This window comes from Scyliorhinus torazame, chromosome 11 (assembly GCF_047496885.1).
Source record: "Scyliorhinus torazame isolate Kashiwa2021f chromosome 11, sScyTor2.1, whole genome shotgun sequence".
Classification (NCBI taxonomy): Eukaryota; Metazoa; Chordata; class Chondrichthyes; order Carcharhiniformes; family Scyliorhinidae; genus Scyliorhinus; species Scyliorhinus torazame.
The window spans coordinates 20,865,121-20,890,022 of NC_092717.1; the positions used below are offsets into that span (position 1 = coordinate 20,865,121).

At 42.5% G+C, this 24,902-nt stretch overlaps 2 protein-coding genes across 2 annotated transcripts in view; one reads left to right on the top strand and one right to left on the bottom strand.

Annotated features, from left to right (window-relative positions):
• LOC140385163 (uncharacterized) overlaps positions 1-2,676 on the bottom strand; it is a 223,332-nt gene extending 220,656 nt beyond the window's left edge. The window contains exon 1 of the mRNA XM_072467026.1: positions 2,421-2,676. Within this exon, the coding sequence (XP_072323127.1) occupies positions 2,421-2,447 (27 nt within the window). The 5' untranslated portion in view covers positions 2,448-2,676. The remainder of the gene's footprint in view (positions 1-2,420) is intronic.
• A 57-nt stretch (positions 2,677-2,733) lies between these two features.
• Positions 2,734-15,812, top strand: ndufb9 (NADH:ubiquinone oxidoreductase subunit B9). Its single transcript, XM_072467027.1, has 4 exons — positions 2,734-2,912; positions 11,738-11,930; positions 12,983-13,096; positions 15,552-15,812. The coding sequence occupies exons 1-4, from the start codon at positions 2,827-2,829 to the stop codon at positions 15,678-15,680; spliced, it is 522 nt and encodes a 173-aa protein (XP_072323128.1). The 5' UTR covers positions 2,734-2,826; the 3' UTR covers positions 15,681-15,812.
• The last annotated feature ends 9,090 nt before the right edge of the window (positions 15,813-24,902 follow it).

The following is a 24,902-nucleotide window of genomic DNA, read 5'->3' on the forward strand; positions in this document are numbered from 1 at the left end:
CCCGCTTTCAGGACGGATGCGACGCCGGGCGGTGCCGGCCAAACCAACCGTCAGGGATTCAAATTTGGCGCCGCGGTTCGGACAGTGGAACGTGGTCCGGATTCCCGCCCGGACCTCTGGCTGCACCCTGTTAACCTCCAGCCCTGGGGATACTGGCAAACTGAGGGGAGGGTAGGTTGTCCTTGATGCCAAAACTGCACAACCCGTCAACCTGCAAATCGTTACCCCCACCCCATCCTCCCTCTCCCTTCCCCCATCCTCCCTCTCCCCACCCCCATCCTCCCTCTCCCCACCCCCATCCTCCCTCTCCCCATCATCCTCCCCCCTCCCCCAGTGCGGCACAAGGATGGATGTGTTGGCCCACTGATGGCTGAGGCGAGTCACCTGATGAAGGAGCTACTCTCCGAAAGCTCATGATTCCAGATCAACCTGTTGGACTTTAACCTGGTGTTGTAAGACTTCTTACTGTGCCCACCCCAGTCCAACGCCGGCATAGTTTTATGATAGTGAATGGGGTATGTAGGGCAAGACAATCTCCCAATTCCTTTAATGGGCAAAGTGCTGGCGTGAGATCAGGACAACCTTGAAACTTAGTGTATGCCAACCTAGAATATTAGCCACCAGCGGTGATGCCTCAGTTTTGTTGACAACTTAAATTCAGCCCTGATTATCGACCTATGATATGCAATTGCAGTAGGGTGCAGATTTTTTTTTTCCAAAACCTAAACTGCATATATACTAGATATCATTTCTAGCGGAAGGTTATATGCACAGATGCCACAGCCTATCTGATGTTACCTCCAGCCTGCCATTGCCCACTGGACAGCTACTCCACTGTCTGTAAAATTGAGATCATCCAAAATTCTGTGCCCATATCTTAAGTTGTACCAGTTACCCATCAATACTCTCTCTACATGCTAAGTTACATTGGCTCCTCGTCCAGCAACACTTCAGATTTAAGCCTTGGATACTTGTGTACAAACACCTCCAAGGTCTTTCCCCTATCTCTGTAACCTCTGACAACCCTTGAGAATTCTTCCTTCCCCTCATTCTGGATTCTTGCACATCTTGATTTTCTTCACAGCCTCAACTCCTGCGCCCCCATGCTCAACTGGAAACTACCTTCAGCTGTAGGTCCTAAGTTCTGGAATGCTCTCCCTAAACCTCTCTTCTCTTTCCTCACATAAAACGTTTCTTAAAACTTACCTATTTGACCAAACTTTTAGTTACTTCTGTTCATGTCTCCTTATGTGGCTCTGTGTCAATTACTTTCTAATAAAACCCACGTGAAGCTCCTTGGTACATTTTACAATTTTAACAGCTCTTTTTCAGTGCAAGATTCTATAGGTCCTTCGCAGGAGCAATAATGAACAGGCGTTTTGCTTGTTTGATCAATTCAGTCAACACTGAAAGCGTACATTAGATTCTGATAAGTGTCATTCTGCTACTTCTTGGGAGATAAGGCAGATTTTTAATTTTTTAAATTACTTTATCAGATTTACAAAGCTAAAGCTCAGAGTGTGGAAGGGGCACATCCCGAATCCAGCTCCTTGCCTGCTCCAAAAAACAATTCAAATTGAATTCAATTCAAATTGAATTCAATTAATGGTCCCTGCAAGAGACATACCAATCGGTACCGAAAAACCTTACAAAAGCATTTCTGTTTATCATCCTAATACATGACCAAACTTACCCAGGTATCAGAGTAAACATTGAAAACATGGAGAAATAGGGCTCACTTATGGACATTTCTAAATTAGAATCAATGGTGAGGCCAAATATTTATGGAATAAAGAGGATAAAAGACCCAGGTGTGTAGTACGTTCGCAACAATTCCACTGAAGCTTCTAGAATCCAATTTCATGTGCATTTTTTAACCGATGCGCCATCTGCCTTTCAGGAGGGTATTTCAGGATCACATGTATTATTACATGAGAAGAAATCCTCGCAGACTTTCGGCCATTATCTCACTGCTCTTAGTGGGACCTTGCTGTGTACATTGGCTGCTGCAAAACCTGCACTCTGACTGCCATTCAAAACTATTTCATTTGCTGTAAAAAGCCATAGAACGACCTGAGCAAATTCATGTTTTTGTCTGATAACACTCGGAGGAACCGTTTTGCATTTTGACTGCGTTAAAGACAAGTTGTTGACAAGAAAGTCCCTTTTTAAAAATCTCTGAGGCTACTCTTTGGTCCACTGACATGTCTACCCGAGCTTCCCTTCTAGGTTGCAACCAAATCCATCTGAGTAACCCTTTGATGGGATTTGTTTATAGGGGTTAATGTCTTTTGAAAGGGAAAAATACCTCACTGGAGCCTTCAGGTATTTACAGGGGGGGGGTGGGCAACAAAAGCATTCTTTTTGAGACTGAACACTGTCACAATTGAATGCATCACAAATCAGCAGCAGGCACTTACTCGTCTCAGTGACTGTGCACTGGCCATATATTCTGAGACTGTCCCCCAGTTTACATTGCTAAATCTGTTGGTTTATCCCTGCGGTAGGAGATCCGGGTCTATTCTTTGTAATGGTTGATACATTGATTAACCTGGAACATGGGCACCGGAATTAAACAACTCCAGTACAAAAACCGACTTGTAGCTGACTTTAATTGCCAACACGGTTTGCTCATTGTCCGTGGCGCTTCCGTCCTCCGCCTTCCCGTCACACCTTGCGGCGTTGGCGGCTCGAAGCCCTCCGCCCTCCCGTCAGCCTCTCCGGCGTGCGGTCCTCCGCCATCCCATGATCCCTCCCGGCCCAGGTAGTCCTCCGCCGGCCCATGGTGCCCGGCAAGGGAAGGTGACGGGAAAGGACAGTTGAAGGATGGCCGCTTACTTGACACACCAGCAGAAAGTACTTCGACTTTACAAAAGGGCCCTGCGGCACTTGGAATCCTGGTGCATTTTCAGGTTCGGTCTTTATCCCACTTGAGTCAATGCAATGAACGAGGGTTCAGAGTTGGGGAAAGTGGTGGTGTTGGAGATGGATTGACAGAGGTGCCGTGGGGTTGGTCGATTCACACAAGGTTCTCGGCTGAAATGCAAGGTGGAGGTGTTTTGTTTTAGGATATTATTTACTGTTTAATTACTATCATGCAAAACGACAGAATGCACAATGCTTGTGATGCACAATCAATTGCACAAAGACTTGAGTTGGGTACAACTGAGGCTTTATTGCTCTAAGATGTGTGGCCTCCCACAGCAGCTGGCAAAATGGCTGTAGCATGGAGGACACACATATTTATACTCTGCCTACGGGGCGGAGCCAACAGGCAGGTCCTACCATACATCACCTAATAGCAGTGCAACAGTGGTTTACCACAGCTTGTAAATCAGAACATTGTCTGTTTACATGGTTGTTCACAACATTGCGACTGTCAGTAAAAAAATACTGCGGATGCTGGAAATCTGAAATCAAATTGACTCCAAACACTCAGCTGGTCAGGCAGCATCTGTGGGGAGAAAGAAGGCGGGGAGGGAGTGGGACTGTTCTGATGAAGTAGTTCTACCTGAAATGTTAACATAGTTTATTTGAGCTCTTCGTATAAGTTGCATGGTACTGTCCTTGCTGCTTTGGTTCCGGCTGCCATACTTCAGAACAATAGACTCTCTACAGTGCAGAAGGGGGCTGTTCGGCCCTTCGATTCTACACCAACCCTCTCAAACAGCAGCTTAACGAGGCCCACTTCCCCGCCCTATACCTGTAACTCCACCTAACCTTCACATCTTTGAATTGTGGGAGAAAACTGGAGCACGTGGAGAAAATCCAAAGTCACCCAAGGCTGGAATTGAACCCAGGTCCCTTGCGTTGTGAGGCAGCAGTGCTATCCATTGTGCCAAGTTTTGTTTTAAAACTTTAACATAAATTTGAAATGACTAAACATTTTCCTGTCTTCACAGTTCCAGAACCAAACCACAATTAAGTTCTCGCTTGAAACTGAATTACTTTCACTGCTTACAATTAGTATTTGAAGCCATTAAACATCACAAATTCACTTAAGCAGAATATACATTGTCCATGAAGTCTCCTTAGATTATCTGATTTATTGCAAGGAAAACCCTCTCTGTGTCTGCTTGGGTTTCCTCCGGGTGCTCCGGTTTCCTCCCACAAATCCCGAAAGACGTGCTGTTAGATGAGTTGGACATTCTGAATTCTGAGTGTGGCGACTAGGAGATTTCCACTAACTTCATTACGGTGTTAATGTATGCCTACGTGTGACAATAAAGATTATTCTTATCAAAAAGACAACTTTTAAACTATTAAGAACTAATGAGCTGATTAAGTATTAAATCAAAAATAAAATCAACATACTGGAATAAATACACAGGTTGATAACTGATAAAGTTGTTAACGTTTTGAGGAAGGAGGAATCTTTCATCAGGACTTGGTTTGCAAGCTTTTATAAAAATCAAATTTTTGGCTATGAATCTTCATCTGGCGTAACTTTTATCTCCAATTTATGTGAGGTTTTATTTTAAAATGTTTTCCTCATTTTTAAAGATAAAATGTCTAGAGTGTTACACTCTTGGTCTAGTGCTTGTGCCAGGTTAATTTATTTTGCAGTCACTGAATCATTATAAATATGAGATAATGTTTTGGGGGCAATCTAGCTCCTAGCAACAGGAATACCAAAAGTATGGCATTTAAAGACCATCCGCCTTGGTGATCTTGATGTCAGATTTGCCTTTGTGTTGAAAAATGACATCTCAATCCATGTTTCTCATAATAATTGGTCCTTGAGGGAGAGGGGTTACTTGAGGGTGATGGGTACTAAGTTAAAGTGACTATAATATAATAAATCAGACAAATCATGTACGATGAAGAAAGGTTGAGTAGAGTAGTATTATTTTCACTAGAAAGATAGAGGTTGAGGGGGGACCTCATTGAGGTCTACAAAATCATGAAAGGTATAGACAGGGTGGATAGCAAGAAGCTTTTTCCCAGAGTGGGGGACTCAATTACTAGGGGTCACGAGTTCAAGGTGAGAGGGGAAAAGTTTAAGGGAGATATGCGTGGAAAGTTATTTACGCAGAGGGTGGTGGGTGCCTGGAATACATGCTGGCGGAGGTGGTAGAGGAGGGCACGATAGCGTCATTTAAGATGTATCTAGACAGATACATGAATAGGCAGGGAGCAGAGGGATACAGATCCTTAGAAAATAGGTGACCGTTTTAGATAGAGGATCTGGATCGGCGCAGGCTTGGAGGGCCGAAGGGCCTGTTCCTGTGCTGTAATTTTTCTTTGTTCTTTGTTGAAATTGTATAGCTTTATTAATAAGAATATGAAGCAATATCTGACATTGTGCATCATTTCATTGGTACATTGTTAAAGTACTGATTTTCTATCTGATAAAGGTGTTAAAGTACTGGTTTTTCACCTGATACAGGGCTTTCTTATTGACTTAAGTAATTTAACATTTCAGCATGTCTTCTGCCTTTTATGGTATTTTCATTCAAAACATACATTGATTTGCATCCTTTGTTTATCCTTTATCAAAATGTGTACACCCCTGAAGACTAAGCTATCTGTTGGGTATGCTTCTTTTCATCCCCGAGTTGTTTGTCTCCAAACTTGCCCCTCTTCTACAAAATGTATTTCCTTTTACCAATCTAATTACCAGGGTATTGCTCATTCTATTGAACCTTAGTTGACTTTAAAGTATTACTTTGAAAGTAGTGAATTAATAAGTGAACACCAGTATAGCTCATCAATGTTCCACTAATGAGGAACAAAAAATTGATTTATTATATTTTATATTTGTTCTTGGGCTGCTGGATTCGTAGGCACGCTCCACTCTCTCTGAGGAGGTGATCACATGCTGCTGATTTGAACCACTGCAGTTCTTGTGGTGATGATATTTGGTATGCAATTCCACAATTTTGACTCCAGATTGTGTGTGACTTGGAGATGAATTTGAAGCACGGGGCAGCACGGTAGCATTGTGGATAGTTTAATTGCTTCACAGCTCCAGGGTCCCAGGTTCGATTCCGGCTTGGGTCACTGTCTGTGCGGAGTCTGCACATCCTCCTCGTGTGTGCGTGGGTTTCCTCCGGGTGCTCCGGTTTACTCCCACAGTCCAAAGATGTGCAGGTTAGGTGGATTGGGCGTGATAAATTGCCCTTCGTGTCCAAAATTGCCCTTAGTGTTGGGTGGGGTTGCTGGTTATGGGGATAGGGTGGAGGTGTTGACCTTGGGTAGGGTGCTCTTTCCAAGAGCCGGTGCGGACTTGATGGGCCGAATGGCCTCCTTCTGCACTGTAAATTCTATGATAATCTATGAAGGTAATTTTGTTCCCACAATGTCACTCTAGAGGTTGCAATAATTTATGATGACTTGCTGCATTGTATCCTGTACCTGACACAACTACAGCCACATTGTGCTGCTGATGAACAAACTAAATAATGAGTCTAGTGGTAGCGGTGCCAGTGATGTAGATTGTTCTGTCCTCAATTGTGCTATGCTTTGACGACTAGGGCGGCATGGTAGCACAGTGGTTAGCACTGTTTCTTCACAGCACCAGGCACCTGGGTTCAATTCCTGGCTTGAGTCACTGTCCGTGAGGTGTCTGCATGTTATCCCTGTGTCTACGTGGGTTTCCTCCAGGTGCTCCTGTTTCCTCCCACAAGTCCCAAAAGATGTGCTGTTAGGTGAATTGGATATTCTGAATTCTCACTCAATGTACCTGAACATCCCGTAGCGTGGCGACTAGGGGATTTTCACAGTAACTTCCTTGCAATGTTATTGTAAGCCTACTTGTGACACTAATAAAGATTATATTATCGTTAATGCAATTCTATCCAGCCATGCAAACGGTGAATGTAATGATAGGGAGATATTAGGATCTTTGGTGCAGAAATGGGGTCCAAAATGCAGCAGGCAATTTATGAGTTAAAAAGACTGCTAGCAGCAGAGTCAGAGAGATATACCCACAGTACCTTGTCCCATTCAAACTTAACCTCTGAATTAGTGGGAATACACAGGATGTCCCGATTCAGCCAAGATGATCCACTCAAGATCCATTGTCATTCGGGACTACCTTGTTTGACCAGCCATTATTCCATCACAGAGCTTGATGACCTACATGTCCATCAGTGGCAGATTAGTTGCATATGAATGGTATGGCTCTGTTCTGTATAAACGGGAATGGGCAATCAACCAAGATAACGATAAGGGATTCAGGTCTGGCCACCTCAGGGGAAAACCTTTGTTTGAGGGGGTGAATGGAGAGTGGGAGGAAGGAATGCTCCTTTGAACAGTTACAGGAGAAGGCCGTGGAAACAATCAAATGTTGCCACCAACGGAGGCTTTGGAAAGGGTTCTGATCAAATGTCCCTAACAGAAGAAACGTGCTTTGTTAAATGCATATCTTGCCTTTGCCTGTTTGTGTAAGTGGAACAAGTCTGCTAAGTTTAAGAAACTGCATGTAATCTGTTAGTTTTATAGCTGAAGTAAAAGTTTAAATATTGGTTTCTTTTGTTTTAAATGTTTGTTTATAAAATAACCAAGCCCTATTTCTTATATTATCACTCAGAACAAATTGATCTTTCCACGCTGCATTATAACTTAAAGCTATGGCATATGGTCCAGTCTTATAGCCACTGTTAAGAGCTGACTAGGCATCCGTAACATGAGTAATGCATTACACCCATAGCTACAGCTTTGTGGGTGGTGGAAAGACTTGATGAGGCACACATTGCAGAGTCAGGACCTCTCCCCTGTTCTCACTTTATTGATCTGGCTTTTGAAGGCTGGATGGATAATTAGTAATTTTCTTGGAAATTGTCATTGCTTGATACTTGACATGAATGTTACCTGCCATTTGTCAGCATAAAACTAGATATAAATGACAGAGGGCTACAGTGGGCCACTTCATTGTGAATGAAGCTAAACAATGTACAATTTTCAACAAATAGCCCCCCCCCCCTCCCAAATTTGGAAGAAAGGCAATTGGTTAGTGTTGGGTTAAAAATGTTATTTTTGCAATGGTAACCCAGGGCTGCAAGATTAGCCTCCAATAGCCAACTTCTTTTGTGTCAAATAGGATTCGAGCCAAAGTGTTCTCAATGTTCATTGATCCCGTTTTGCTCGGTGGTCTTAGTAATTGAATGCTACAAGAATTATTGTGGGAAGCTACTCTAGTTCTTATACCTTCCGAATTCAACTGTTGAATACTTCAAATCATTTGACATTACCATTGACATCCCACCGTACATGTCGAAACAATTTGCCAAAGTATAATGATCATAACCATCTAGCTTATTTCACATTGCTGTAAGTGCTAGCAGTAGCTTATCCATTAATTCTTTTCATAATCATTTTTGGCATCTCCATAACTCCCCTGCTCGCGCTCTCTACAGTCCTTCCTGTAAGTGATCCCTTGCGCTCTAACAAACTTATCCAACATTTTGCTGACGGTTTCACACTACAGATCCTTCAGATCGCACGTCCTCAGACACTGTCACAATTTTGAACACCGTAAAATGGGTGAATCGATACATTTGATCTTCATGCCCCTTAAAGGACAGTGAACATTTTTCACATCTTTTTTCAATTTTTCCGATTAATGGGCAATTTGGCATGACGAATCCACCTACCCTGCACATCTTTGGGTTGTGGGGGTGAGACCCACGCAGACATTGGGAGAATGTACAAACTCCACACGGACAGTAATATTCTAGGAGAGTGAGCAAAATGTTGCATGGGGTAGGATCGAGTTTGGTATCGAGCAGTGATGCATGCCTCTCGCAGGAGAAACACCATTGAAGAATAAATTTATTTGAACAATCATAATTCTATTTTAAATTAATCTTATAAAGGGACTTCAATCAATTTGAAGAAACACCACTCCAATTGCTATTAAGCATAGGTTTCTGTTTATCCAGTAACTCTTTGTACTTGTGATATTCCATATTCCGTTGAGGAAAAATAACCTCTCTAAAATGCAACCATTTTAAAGATAATTTTCAGTCAGAATTCACTAAATGCAGAACATTTCAAAATCTAAGCTTTTTATTTTGGGAATGCCTCCTTCCTCGCTCTTCAAGTCCCCAGTGTTTTGTCTTCTGGTTTTATCAGGGTTAAGTACTTTTGATGGGGCTGTCCACAACTTATCCTTCCATTTTAAACCATTAAACCCCCTCCTCTAGTTAGAACATTCAGCGAATCGACAGGTTTCGCCTCCATTTCTCTACTGGTATGTTTCTTCCCAGCTTGTTTGGATGAATGGGGGCTGCAGTGTGGATGCGTTAATGGGCAGCGTAGTAAAGGAAGCAGTTCACGTTTGCAGGGGGGGGGTAACCGATAAAGGAAGCCATTGTGTGTTGCTTGGTGGGTGGAGGAGTGGGGGGGGGGGTTGTAAGAAGGAATGTAATGGATGGTAGAGGACAGTAAAGTCGCCATAGTCGCAGATGACCGCAGGCTGCTTTCCCTTTTGAGGGGCAGAGCTGACTGGTGGTGATTTAACCTGAGGATCACCACACCTCAAGCGAGGGGCAAGGTTGAGAAGGTGGGGCCTTTATGAGCAACCTCAGCCAGTACGGGGATTGAACCCACGCTGTTGGCCTTGCTCTGCATCATGAACCACTTATCTAGCCAAGTGAACTAAACTGGCACCTTAAAGGATTGACACCGTTTTCTGCAACAGAGTACGAGTCCTGATGGCTGCGTTGCCTGCTTGGTACAAGTGTTCAGGATTTCTGCTTGGAGCTGGAGAGGAACCGGCAGTGGGCAGGGGAGAATCCAATGACATAGGCAGGACAAAGAAGGAGCTTGTGTGTAATCAGTATGGGGAACTGGGTACTAAATTAAATAGCAGAATCTCAAAGGTAACCATCCCTGGATTATTACCCGAGCCACCTGCAAATTGGCATATGACAATTCAGATTAGGGAGATGAATGCGTGGCTCAAAGACTGGTGTGGGAGACACGAGTTTTAGTTTGTTGGGCACTGGCACCATTACTGAGGAAGGTGGGATGGTATGCACCATCATGAACAGAAACTGAATATTGAACTTTCTTGACTGTTGCATCAACGTAAGTGGACCAGGACAGACGGCTGGTGATGGTGACCCCCCAGGAACTTAAAGCTATCGACCATCTCCACTTCGGAGCCATTGATGTGGAGGGGGTGCTACGCCTCTTGAAGTTGATGATCAGTTCCTTGGTCTTACTGACGTTTAGCGAGAGGTTGTTTTCGGTACACCATGCAACCAAGTGATTTATCTCCCTTCTGTAGTTTGATTCATCATTGTTTGAGATATGGCCCATCACAGTTGTATCATCCACAAACTTATAGATTGAATTGGAGTTAAATCTTACCACACAGTCGTGTGTGTATAGGGAGTACAGCGGAGGACTGAGCATACATCCTTGCGGGGCCCCGGTGTTGAGGACTATTGTGGAGGAGGTGCTGTTACCTATCCTGACAGATTGCAGTCAGTTGGTGAGGAAGTCAAGGATCCAGCTGCACAGGGAGGGGTCAAGTCCAAGATTACAAGTTTGGTTATTAGTCTTGTCGGGATGATGGTCTTGAAGGCGGTGCTGAAGACTTATGAACATGGTATTGCGAGGGGAATTGAAGACAAGTATGGATGTTATGTCTCAGTTATACAGAGTACCAGTGAGACCACATCTGGAGTGCTGTGTACAGTATAAGTCACCTTATTTAAAGAAGGATGTAAATGCATTGGAAGCAGTTCAGAGAAGGTTTACCAGTCTAAATACCAGGAATGGGAGGGTTGTCATGTGAGGAAAAGTTGGACAGGCTTAACTTGTATGCGCTAGCTAGAAGAGTAAGAGGTGACTTGATTGAAGCATACAAGATCCTGTGGGATCTTGCCAGGTTGATGTGGAGAGAATGTTTCCTCTTGTGGGAGAATCTAGAACTAGGAGGCCACTGTTTAAATATAAGGGGCTGGCTAATTAAAATAGAGATGAAGTAAAATGTTTTCCGGAGGGTTGTGAGACAGCTTCCACCACCTTTTCAAGAAGAGTTCCAGAGTCCTTTAATATTTCTAAGGGTACATTCTTGGTAAGCAAGGGGGTGATAGGTTGTCGGAGGTAGGCAGATGCAGATTTGAGGTTATTATCAGATCAGCCATGATCTTATCAAATGGTCTACATTTGTTTGTTTGCACGTACTGGGTGTTACCTGATGTGGGGTACAGAGCACTTCACCTTCTCTATCAAATGGCAGCAATAGTGTTGGGCACACTTCACAAATATTACATGGATTTCTGCTAAACGTTTTTGGCATTAAGCTCAACTGTCTTCCCAAGAGTATTATTCCTTCCAAAATTGTATTGCTGGTTTGTAAGCAGAACATTGTTTTTACGTGAAAAATGAGGCACGTATTTGTTCAATGCTAATTATGACTTTAGTTCAAGGAGGAAGTCACGTTGTATGCATTAAACCCATGTTCAAGTCTGCAGAGAAAAGGAACAAACTCCTCGCTAGTGGACCAAATTTATTTTTTACTTTCTATATCACCTTTTAATATCCATAGAGGCACAGTGGAATATTGGTGTTGAGCATTTTACCTTCCACCACTCAAGATCAAAGTATTTTTGGTAACTGAAACAAGAAAATGGTCACAACAGTAATATTGGGATACACATACCACCATTTTATTTCATTAAGAGTGTAAAATTGTTGGAATGAACTGTGAAAATACAGATCCTGTATTAACACAACATACCACTGGTTTGTGACACTTGCTTTTTTTTTTCCTAATTAGGGACAAGTACCGTTTTTATGCCTGCATGCTGCGAGCAAGATTCGATGAGCATAAAGATGAAAAAGACATGATAAAGGCGACTAAGCTGCTGAAAGCTAGTGAGGAGGAATTCTGGTCAAAGCAGCACCCGCAGCCCTACATTTTCCCTGATGCACCAGGAGGCACGTCCTATGAGAGATATGATTGCTACAAGGTGTGAGGTGAAATCCATACTATATAAAACTAATGCATTATAAACAGCCTCTTATCAAGTAACTTATTAAGTGCTTTCTAAAAGCCAATCAAACTATTTCTGGTTTCCTTCATTCACTATATGGCAAATTCTTAAAAATACAATCAAATTGGTAATGCATAACCTTTTCCAGAGTCAGTGTTAAGTAACCTTGATATGGCTTAAGTGATGTATTCCATCCCTAATGATTCCCATAGTCATATTACCCAAGTTACATTCATAGGTCCATAGTTACCCATGTCCGCCTTCATCTCCTTTTCAGAGAATAGAGCTACATGAGGCTTCTGGAAGACTCCAGTGAACTATTAATGATGCAGGCAAGGGGCTGGCATAGAATCTCACTATCTCCTTAAAAAAATTATTGGTGGACAACACCCTAGCCAGCAGCCATCGCTATTGTTAAGTTATTTATTATTTATAAACTGTGTTCATCTATTTTAAAACTTTTTACTGATAGCGCAATTTAGTTCCAGTTGCGTACCAACGTTTTTCCTAGTCTACCACAATTACAAACAATCCTCCTTTCCCATTAACCCTTTGGCTGACCTGAAAGCTGTCTTAGTTATTTCTTAAACTTTTCTCCGAATGAAATCCTGCCCTCGACCCACATTTGCAAATACTCGGTTCCAGCAGGGATTGTTGGAGCATAATAAGTATTTTTTTAATATCTGTAATCTGGTGAAATTGGTTAACTGTAGCAATTCGACTGACGCATTCGCTGTGATTTCCTAACTCGGCAAAGACCTGGATTTTCCAATCTGCTGACCACACTGATCTTTTCAGGGCTTGGTACACTTTCTCTGACTTTAAGCCACTTGGGAGATTTTAAGGTAAATTTGGAGAGAAGTCTGGATATATAGTCTTGGTTCCGAAGTCTGGGGGGCAACTTGATACAGGGTTTATAAGCAAAATTCAAAACGTTTTGGTTTAAACATAGTTGCTTTTGCACTTAGTTGTATCCTGCTTTGATGTATTTAATGAGTGACTTGCAGATTTTCCCCCCCTTCTGATAGACACCTGAATCCTATCTGGATTATTGGCATCCGTCTGAGAAGGCAATGTATCCAGATTACTTTGCTAAGCGAGAGCAATGGAAGAACCTGCGTCTCCAGAGTTGGGAGAAAGAGGTGGGTACAAGCCCATTATGGTGTTCGACATACTTATACTCGTGTAATTTCTATATAAGAGAGACTTGTATTTCCATTTCATGATATTCCAAAGGATTTTACAACCAATTATGGGGAAGCAGTGGTATTGTCGCTGGACTAGTAATACAGAGACTGAGTCATGCTCGGAGGACCTGGGTTCGAATGTTGCCATGGCAACACGGTAACATTTGAATTCGACAAAAATCTGGAATAAAAAAATATAATCATGACCATGAAACCATTGTGGTAAAAAAACATCTGGTTCACTAGTGTCCTTTCGGGAAGGAAATCTTTCATTGTTACCTGGTCTAGCCTACATGTGACTCCAGATCCACAGCAATGTGGTTAACTCTTAAATGTCAAGATGGGCAATAAACGCTGGCCCAGCCAACGACGCCCACATCCAATGAACAAATAAAACAAAATCAAGATACAGAGCACGATTCAGGGGTGCAGCCTTACTGGGCCAGATCCAGGTGAGCATATTTAAGTTATCCATTAGGCTCATTTAAATTAAGCTCCCCAATTCGCTCGGGATTCACTGGCAAGCGAGGCCTCAACAGGGCACAGTTTGGTACTGGCTCACAAAGTCGTGATGCCACCTCTGGGGGTGGGGGCTGGAGAAGCGGTCTCGCTGGGGAATTGAGGCCCCCAGCTGGTCAGCCACTGGGCAGGGTGGTGCCTGGGTGGCACTTCCAGGCTGGCAGTACCAGGTTGCCTATGCCAGAGGTTGGGCAGGTCCTTGCCCATGTGAGGTGAAGGAGGGGATCGTTCAAGGACCCCAGAAGAGGTAAGTTGGATGAAGTGGGGATTTCTGAGGCCAGGTTGGGTGCGCAAGAGAATGGTCAAAAAATCGGGGCTGCCTTTTATAAATGGTTTTTGCACTGAGTGCTGAATTTGGGTGCATTTGAGTGCTGTAGTGAGAGTCTGGTGACTGAGGGATATTAAAGGTTTGGTTTTATCTAAAGTCTAATCTTTATTTTATTTAGTTAATTAACTTAAAAGTTGCTGTTTCGTTTAGAAGGAGGTGAATTTTCAATCCGCTTTAAACAGAGGTTCTACTTGCAGCTGGAGCTTGTTAATTGGATTAGGCCAGTTTTCAGAGGCTAGAGTCACAGTATAAAGGTGAGCCAGCTACAGTGCAGACTTGTGTTTGCACTGAGTGCTGAATTTGAGTGCTATAGTGAGTTTGGTGACTGAGGAAGTTAGGTGAGGAGGGAGCAAGGTGCTACATTCATTTCATTTCCTCAAAAGAGCGAGAAGGGAGCTGGGAGTTTAAGAGCCGTGAGGTTTTGCTGCAGCTTTATAAAACCCTGGTTAGACCACACTTGGAATATTGTGTCCAGTTCTGGTCGCCTCATTATAGGAAGGATGTGGAGCTTTGGAGAGGGTACAGAGGAGATTTACCAGGATGCTGCCTGGACTGGAGGGCATGTCTTATGAAGAAAGGTTGAGGGAGCTAGGAGCGAAGAAGGCAGAGAGGTGACTTGATAGAGGTGTACAAGGTAATGAGAGGCATGGATCGAGTGGATAGCCAGAGTCTTTTCCCCAGGGTGGAAATGGCTGTCACGAGGGGACATAATTTTAAGGTGATTGGAGGAAGGTATAGGGGAGATGTCAGAGATAGGTTCTTTACACAGAGAGTGGTGGGTGTGTGGAATGCACTGCCAGCAGAGGTGGTGGAGTCAGTCATTAGGGACATTTAAGCGACTCTTGGACAGGCACGTGGACAGCAGTAAATTGAAGGGGTGTAGGTTAGGTTGATCTTAGATTAGGATAAATGGTCGGCACAACATCGTGGGCTGTAGGGCCTGTGATTTGCTGTTCCATGTTCTGTGCTCTATGTCGTCCTCGTGCACGGAAACTACTTGGTGACCTCGACGGGGAGTTCCTTGCTCAAGCCCAAAGAAACTGCAGTTCCGTTGGAGAAACACCCCTCTAAACACGCCATTCAGCAGATTGTAACACCCATAGTCAGTGTTGTGAGGTAGGGAAATTAAGAAGCCCATTTGGCCACAATTTTCCACTCCTATCTCCATCTTGCCTCCCTATCACTGCATGAGTGGTCAGAAATTTAGTTTGCACTGACAACCAGTGTCCTCAAAGGGTCAGTGTTGCAATAAATCTCAACCGTAGGCACACTAAGCCAGGTGATAAGCAGATGGAGCAAGCTGTGTTTAAAGGTCTGGAGTAAATTGATTTACACATTTGAGCAAAAATGGAACTATAATCTGTCTGTGGTCAACAAAAAAGATGTCAGTCGTTCTTTACAGCCTGTGTAGGGTTCTATTTTTTAAAGTATGGATTTAGACCCAACTTGGAAGTCAAATCATTACAATCTAAACTGCATTTTGTATTGGCTTGATCCTGATATTGTGTAGAAGGAAGAGAAGGCTACCTACATTGTAACATTTTATTTTCTTCCCCTCTGTAGGTGAAGCAATTGAAAGAGGAAGTGACTGATAATCCTCAGAATGAGGCTCTGCCCCCTGCTCGGAAGGAGGATGACCTTCCTCCACTGTGGTGGAATATTGTCACAAGACCCCGTGAACGCCCAACATAAGAAGCAGAACAGATAGCAGATAGAAAAAGATGATCCCAGTGTTGTCAACAGCAGATTATTTATCAAGAGTTGATGCCTACACTGTTTTGAAACTGTATACTTAATGACGTCTAATAAACAGCTGAGAATAAATGTTTGTCTTTTTTTACGATGAAGGATGTTCCCCAAGATCTATTCACTCTTCCATTTTTGGCCTCTTGCACATTCCCATATTTCATCACTCCACCAGTGGTGGTTGTGCCTTCATCCCAGCCCTGGAATTCCATCCCAAAACACCTCCATCCAAAGATGCCTTCCAAAACCTACTTCTTTATCCAAATCTCCAGCTCCCTCCCTGTCCTAAAATCTTCCCATGTGGTTCAGCATCAGCCTTGTCCAACAGTGCCTGTTGTGAAGGCCCCTGGGATATCTCACTACTACAAAATGTCTTGCTTTAGGTAAAATTGATTAATTCCTGGATTAAGTTGCTGACTTAAATATTTCTAAGCATATGTCCTGCACTCATTTTGAGTTAAAAGCAAATTACTGTGGATGCTGGAATCTGAAACAAAAATAGAAAATGCTGGACAATCACAGCAGGTTTGATACATCTGTGGAGAGAGAGAGAGGGGAGCTAATGTTTTGAATCATATTTAGATGTCAGTTTCTAATTTTCTAGCAACATTTTTATAAACCCAGAAGTACAATTCATAATTTAATGGAGTGGATTTTCCTTTCTAAGCTGTTAAAATCCATTCATATTTGGGTAGATAATGCACTCTATATTCTGGTAGCATATTGCTTAGAGGCACCAACTCACATTATCTGGAACAAGATTGTGTTCTCTTGCACAAACCAAAGATCTCTACAGCACAGAAGGAGTTCTATTTAGTCCATTATATGGGTGCTGGCTCTGAAAGTGTAATCAAAACTACATCACATTCTGCTTTAAGTATACAATTATCTAATTTTAAAGTTGACGCAGAAACGGACATGGGGTGTTTCCCTGCACGAAGGTCACAGGACACATTGAAAAAACCCTTAAAAAGCACATGGGATGCTGAGCTATCAAATCTGATCAGTAAAAGGGCAAGGAAGTTACGCCAAACCATTATAAATCACTAGTTTGGCCTCAAATCCAATTATGAACCCCACACTGCCATAGGGAGGACATCAAAGCCTTAGTATAGAAGTGAATCATTTTGGAAGTTTTTCTGATTCCATGGATGTACTTCCAAGATAAAAGATTCTGCAAATACTGGAATCTGAAACAAAAAATGCTGGAAAATCAACAGGTCTGATAGCATCTGCGGATAAACAGCTGGTGTTTCCATGACTACTTCCAATATCGCGTGTCTCTCCTGGCAAGTAGGAACATAGGAATTAGGAGCAGACTTAGTCAATTCAGCCCTACAAGCCTTCAATCTGATCATGGCTGTTCTCTTCCTAGTCTCAAATTTACCTCACCTCTTCCCCATATCCCTTTAACCCATTTTTTAAAAGCAGAAATTAATCTATCTCTTCGAAACCATTTAATGACAACATCCTATACAATTGCAACAACACTTCTCGACTTTTATACTTCAATCCCTTTGAAATAAACGGCAACATTCCATTTGCCTTTTTAATTACATGCTGTACCTGCGTACCAACGTTCTGCAATTCATGAACAAAGACACCCAGATCCCTCTGCCCGGATGCAATTTGAATCTGCTTTCCATTTAGGTAATAATTTGCCTATTATTTTGGCCAAAATGGACAACCTCACACTTATCTACATTAAACTCCATCTGCCAAATTTTGGCCCAATCTCCTAGCTTTATCTATATCCATCTAATTTTTTTAAATCTTCTCTTCACTGTCTGTTTTCCCACCTATTTTAGTATCATCAGCAAATTTTGTAATGTTACACTCTGCTTCTGCTTGCAGATCATTTATATAGATTGTAAACAGTTGAGGTCTTGAGGACTGAACCCTGCGGCACCCTGCTAGTTACAGGACGCCAACCAGGGGCATCAAAGGCCACGGGACACGGTAAGCAACAGGCTGCCTCCACCTCTGATGTGCCTCCTGGGAATACACCTACACGTAATGGTTGATCAAGGAAGGCAAAGCACATCAAAGATCGCTGAGGACACTGGGGGGGGTGGAGTTATGTACACATGTATGAAGAACATTAAAATACCCTCACCACAATCAATGACGCCTTTGTTCCGCGATGCGGCTGACCATCAATCTCATGTCCCATCTCTCCCAGATATGTCCTAGTAACCCCCGACATGTCTCTTTCCCCGCCCTATTAGAAATAGTCTTCAACTGCAAGACCAGAGGCCTCTGTGGTCAGTGAGAGTTATGGGTAGTTGGTGGAGCAGACAGGCAAGAGCTAAGGTTGCCCTTGGAATGGGAACACATGGTCCAGAGGTTGCACGGCGGACCCGCGCATGTCTGATTTCCCAATAAACCCCCCCCCCCCAGGGCTCACCATGGCGGCCCACCCCAAGCCAGGGCTGCACTTCACTGTTGCCCCCACCACCCCAGCACAGGGGCAGCCTGCCCACGGCCCCTGGGCTAATTACCTGTGAGCGAAGATGGCTGCTCACCCCCTCGGCTCCCCGCAGCAGCCCATCTGCCAGGTACACGTTTTTCCAAAAGGAGTACTAATCGGCACCAACGTGACCACTTGCTGCGGAGGCCAATGAATCACGAGGGGCAGTTGGATGTGGGATGGCGCCCATTAATTGTATGGAAATACAACTTGAGCGGTGATAATTAGTTTCTTGCCAGGGTACAGCGGGATGCCGATTTCGCCTGCAGGAGTGGGCAATCGCAAACGGTTTGGCACCCAGCGCGGTTCTCGTTTTCAGCCTCTCCCACTATTCACCGGTCTTGTTGCGCTCGATCGAGACTGCAACGAGGCCGGAGAATCTCGGCATGTGTTTGATATTGATATGTGCATTCGTTGGCCAAGATGCGCAGCATGTTATTCCAATTGACTTTTCGAATGATTATATTGAGATTTGTAAAAAGGTGGATCATAATTTTAAAAGGATTCTTACATTAGGAAAGAGAAATATTTCCCTTTTTTCTCCTCTGAAATAGGAGCAAGAGAAACTTTAAGCAACTCAAAGCATCAGTGCAAAGCAGAAGACTTCCATATCGGTATCCTCTTTCCTGTAGTTCTGGTTGGGCCTCAATTAAGTATCGAGTTCAATTCTGGGCTCAGCAAACGTTCATTAGAATAGTGCCTGTGTTAAAGGCTTAATTGATGAGGACCAGTTTATGGACTGGGCTTCTATTCTGTCCAGTATACAAGATTGAGGGGTGATCGAATTGAGTTGTTAGGTAGATTGAGAAAAACCCTCTGGAACAATGGAATAGAAATCCAGCTGGGTGGTCAGGCAACAGCTCTTCAGGCAGAATCATGCAAATTTGGAACAGTCTCCTACAAAAAAGCTGACAAGCCCAGGTTAACTGAAAATTTCAAAAGTGAGATTGTTTTTTTTAATAGATAAGGGTTATTTAGGATACAAACTCAAGAAGTCAAGATACAGATCAGTTATGACCCAAGTGAATGGCAATAGGAAGAGCTGAATACTCAGTTTATTTCCTACAAGAACATAGAAAAGTACAGCACAGGAACAGACCCTTCAGCCCTCGCCAACCATGCTGCCCATCTAACCTAAAACGTTGACACTGCCGGGGTCCGTATCTCTCTATTCGCATCCTGTCCATGTATTTGTCAAGATGCCCCTTATACTTCACTATCGTACCTGCTTCCACCACCTCCTCCGGCAGCGAGTTCCAGACACCCACCACCTTCTATGTAAAAAAAAAAACTTCTCTAAACTTTGCCCCTCACACCTCAAACCTGTCCCCTAGTAATTGATTTTCCACCCTGGAGAAAAAGCTGTGGATTATCCACTCTGTCCATTCCCTCAATTTTGTAGACATCCTTCAGGTCGCCCCGTAACCTTACTCGTTCCAATGAAAAGATACCGAGTTTATCCAACCTCTCCTCATAACTAATGCCTTCCATACCAGTCAACATCCTGGTAAACCTCTTTTGTACCCACTCCAAAGCCCCCACGTCCTTCTGGGTAGTGTGGTAACCAGAATTGAATATATTCCAAGTGTGGCCTAACTAAGGTCCTGTACAGCTGCAACATAACTTGTCAATTTTTATATTCAATGCCTGTTCAATTAAGTCAAGCATGCCGTATGCCTTCTTGACTACCTTCTCCACCCGCATTGCCACTTTCAATAACCTGTACACCCAGGTCCCTCTGCCTGTCAATACTCTCAAGGATTCTGCCATTTACTGTATATTTCCCACCTGCATTACACCTTCCAAAATACATTACCTCACATTTCTCCTGTTTAAACTCCATCTGCTATCTCTCTGCCCAAGTCTCCAACCGATCTATATTCTGCTGTATCCTCGGACAGTCCTCATCACTAACCGCAATTTCACCAACCTTTGTGTCGTCCGCAAACTTACTAATCAGACCAGTTGCATTTCCCTCCAAATCATTTATATATACACTACAAACAGCAAAGGTCCTAGCGGAACACTAGTCACAGTCCTCCATTCAGAAAAACACCCTTCCACGATCCTGTCTTTTATGACCGAACCAGTTCTGTATCCATCTCGTCAGCTCACCTCTGATCCTGTGCAACTTGACCTCCTGTACCAGTCTGCCATGAACGACCTCGTCAAAGGCCTTACTAAAGTCCATGTAAACAACATGCACTGTCCTACCTTCATCAATCATCTTTGTCACTTCCTTGAAAAACTCAAATCAAATTAGTGAGACACTACCTCCCCTTCACAAAAACATGCTGCCTCTCGCTAATAAGTCCAAATGGGAGTAAATCCTGTCTCAAAGAATCCTTTCCAATAATTTCTCTACCACTGACAAAAGTTCACTGGACTGTAATTTCCTGGATTATCCTTGCTACCCTTCTTAAACAAAGGAACTATATTAGCTATTCTCTAATCCTCTGGGACCTCACCGGTAACCAGTGAGGATACAAAGATTTCTGTCAAGGCCCAGCAATTTCCTCCTTGGTATTCTGGGGTAGATCCCATCAGGCCCTGGGGACTGATCTACCTTAATGTTTTTCAAGACTCCCGACACCTCCTCCTTTTTGATCTCAATGTGACACAGACTACCTACACACACTTCCCCAGACTCATCATTCACCATGTCCTTCTCTTTGGTGATACTGATGCAAAATTCTCATTTAGTGCCTTGCCCATTTCCTCTGGCTACGTGCATAGATTCCCTCCTCTGTCCTTGAGTTGGCCAACTCTTTCCCTGGCTACTCTCTTGCTCTTTATGTATGTCTTTGAGATTTTCCTCAATCTTTTTTGCCAATGGCTTTTCGTGATCCCTTTTAGCCCTCCTGACTCTTTGTTTAAGTTCCTTCCTACTTTCCTTATATTCCTCACAGGCTTTGTCTGTTCCCAGCCTTCCAAATGCTTCCTTTTTCTTTTGGACCAGGCTCACAATATCCCTTGTTATCCAATGTTCCCAAAACTTGCCATACTTATTCTTCTTCCACACAGGAATATGCGGGTCCTGAATTCCTATCAACTGACATTTGAAAACCTCCCATATGCCAGATGTTGATTTACCCTCAAACTGCCCCCAATATAGATTCTTCAGCTCCTGCCTAATATTGTTATAATTAGCTTTCCCCCCAGTTTAGCACCTTCATTTGAGGACTACTCTTATCTTATCCAACAGTACCTTAAAACTTACTAAATTATGGGCACTGATCCCAAAATGCTCCCCGACTGAAACGTCAACCATCTGGCCGGGCTCATTTCCCAATACCAGGTCCAGTACCTCTTACCTTTTACCTATATTGTGATGTAATCTTACACTGTCAATAGAATGCATGGTGCTGTTGACTACACTTACCTCATTGTGTTCCTCATGGTATATTATTTTCTGCAAGTATTCTTGGCCCTACAGGTTATTGCGGAGGTTCGATATGGCTGTGATCTTCTGCCAGGCATACTATATTGCCACCTTGTGGCACAGTTGCCTTGCACTGTTTTCCTTGCACTCACTCAGTGAAAATACATGTTTCCATATCATGCCTCTTTGGTCTGCCACTTTTTTGGCTTTTACTCATTTCTATCACAGGTTGCTTTGGCAAGGGTGACATTTGTTCCCCACGATTTTTAAAATAATTACCATAATTTTTTTTGCGTACATTCTCTATATAATTCAGAAGAACTGCAAAACTCAGATCTTCTATCCACCAGAAATTCTATTCCTCTACCTGCGAGTGACTGCATCCTAATAGCCCCACAGAGCTATTTGCCCTTTGGGCTCGATCATTCACTACCCAGCAACCGGTATTATTCCCCCCCCCCCCCCCCATGCAATTAAAGCTTTGCAGGTGGTAGTTAGTAATGTCACTACATTAGCAATCAAAGGCCTAGGTATTGTTCAAATCCTGCCATGGCAGCTGGTGGACTTTAAATTCAATTAATTAATCTGGAATGTAAAGCTAGGCTTAGGAATGGAAAAGCCCACCTAGTTCATTTTGGGGATGGAAATCTTCCAACCCTAGCTAAGACTTCAGACCCCCAACAATGCGTTTGCCCTCTGAAAAAGCCGCTCAGGCCAAGTACAATTTGGGATTGGCAACATGATGGTCTTGCTAGCACTGCTCACATCCCAGAAAATAATGTGTTGCCCAAATGTGAAGGTTTCAACAACATTCTAAATATACGCGGTTGAAAACTATGACACATTGGTTTGCAATCCTGCCCATAAAGCTCACACATCTGTTTTATTTTTTCCTATGAGAACTGGTTAGACAGTTCTGAATCTCAAAATTTATGTTAGGACCATCATTACTGTGTTACCTCATTGTGGATAAATCCTAAATCAGAACACCATACCAGTATCAATAACTTGTGATGCATACAAATTAATGAAACATTGATTTTAGACTTGATAATGGGCTACAGAGCTCCAACGTATGCATTATTCAGCTAGGAGTTTTGATATTTTTTATTACAACAAATATGGAATGAGTAAAGATAGCTCACTGAGTCTCACTGAATCTACAATTAAGCTCTTGACACTAATGAAGAGACAACAGTTCAATCATGTTTGTGTTTTCATAAACTACAAAATACTTTGGACAGGATTGTTCAAGGAACGTCCAGATAATAAATCAGAGTTTGGTGATTTTTGTGCAACGTACCATTACTTGCAATTGCAATCTGGGATAGCATTGGAGGATACATTTGAAAAATAACATTTTCTATTCAGAAACTTAAGCAACATCCATTGTTCATTTCACACAACTGACTAATGGAACAATTTCAAAACTGTAGTTCCTGCAGTTACAATGTATTCACTATGTATTGTGAATAAACAATTAAAGATGAATGTATGTTCTTTAAATAAGTTCCAGTACAGCTGAGGTGCCCCCCAATGTCTCATATATTTATAAAATCAGCTTATACTATTTTGATTTTATTACTTTTAGAATAAATCCCAGGGGAAACAATTAATTTGATCTCTATGAAATTCAAGCCGTAAATTAGATCAAAAGCTATTTGCCACCTTGTCGGAGGCCCAAAAATCCAGTATGCCTATTTGCATCAACCAATGCATAGATAACTAAAAGAAAAGCATGAAATCATGCCACTTTACCATTATGAAAGTAGAATTGCATTAGCTAATAAAGCTAATCCACAGCAGGATTAAGACGTGCATTGTTGGAATGATCAGGTGGTTATTGTGTTGGCACTGACCAGTTACAATTTTTAAAACCAAACTAGTCCATTTGTTAACCTGAAGTTATACTGACAATCTTTTAAAACTAAGATCAGCAGCGTCTCATTTCATTTTTGCTTCAAAAGTAAGTGTTGATAATTTGTATCTCCATGGAGCAAGTGAATTAACACACAGCCGCTTCCAGGTTTTTCTTTCATATTTGCACTTATTAAGTCAAGGAATGTTTGTATTGGAGAAGAGTATTTTCCCTTTTTCGGATGCAGGTGTCAGCATCAATTATTCTTGCCTCCGGTAATATAGTCAGATGCCGAGTAAAGCCTCCAACTGCACTGTTTTGCACCAGCTGTTTCCTCGGTCAACTATCCTTTTCCCCTACTAAGATTACACTATTCGGGACAGTGGTGCACTGTAGTCCATGCCCATTATGAATGGGAATGAGCATGGCCCAGCTCAGTTTACATTAGATTCTTACAGCAAGCAGACTGAAGTATTAGCTTTATCTGAACCCAGAGTTCAGTCATCCAAATTACTGCACCATCCAGTTATTCTCCTCCACATTTTTGTTCGTACTCAAAAGAAGCAATCACAGCAGCTCAGGTGGTTATACCCGAAATGTTTTCTTCTTAATATGTGGGAAGCCTCTCAATAGCACGCCAGATTTTCTTAAAAGGTTCAAAGCCATTAATCATTTTCACTCAAACACACAATGGAATCTACTTACTGGTCTTAAGTCTATAAAGTTGGAGTAGGAGTATTGGACTCATGTTAGTGATGCTGTATTCAATAAATTCTGAGATTTCATGACAAACGTTGCTCTTCAGGAGTTTAGTATTAGTCTATACACTCGTTGATACACTCTTTTGATAAAGATTGAACGTTAAGACTTCATTTATACAAAATAAATTCTGTTGATGATTTAAATAAATAATTATGAAGCATTAATATCTGCACCCAAACTAACACTCCAGTCAACATATGAAAACCAATTTAAATACAGGAAAGGGAGAAAGGAATAGAAGAATATGCAGGTAGGGGTGAAGGACACAGGGTGGGAGGCTCGTGTGAATCAAACACTGGCACAGGCCACCAGAGCTCAATGGCTTGTTTAGATACTGTAAATTTTAGGTAATGATTCACAGACTACATTTCATTGTCTTGTGTAGGAAGACTTGGTACAAGATACTGGCGATTGGAATTAATTGGATGATACCGTTTAACAAATATCTTCTGCAATCTTAATTATGTCTTGAATATCATAACCTCTGAAGGAACATTTTCAGGTCAATAATCTTAAATCCAAACCAAATCTTATACTCCTTTGTTCATTAGATGTTCAGTTACACAGTGAAGGTTGGGCCTCCTGTAACAAACACTCACTTTCCATCTCGGCTTGATATTTATCTTGCATCATCCAATCCAGAAAATGCTGCAAAAAACCCGTCTTATTAATGATGATGAAAAATATTTCTGCATT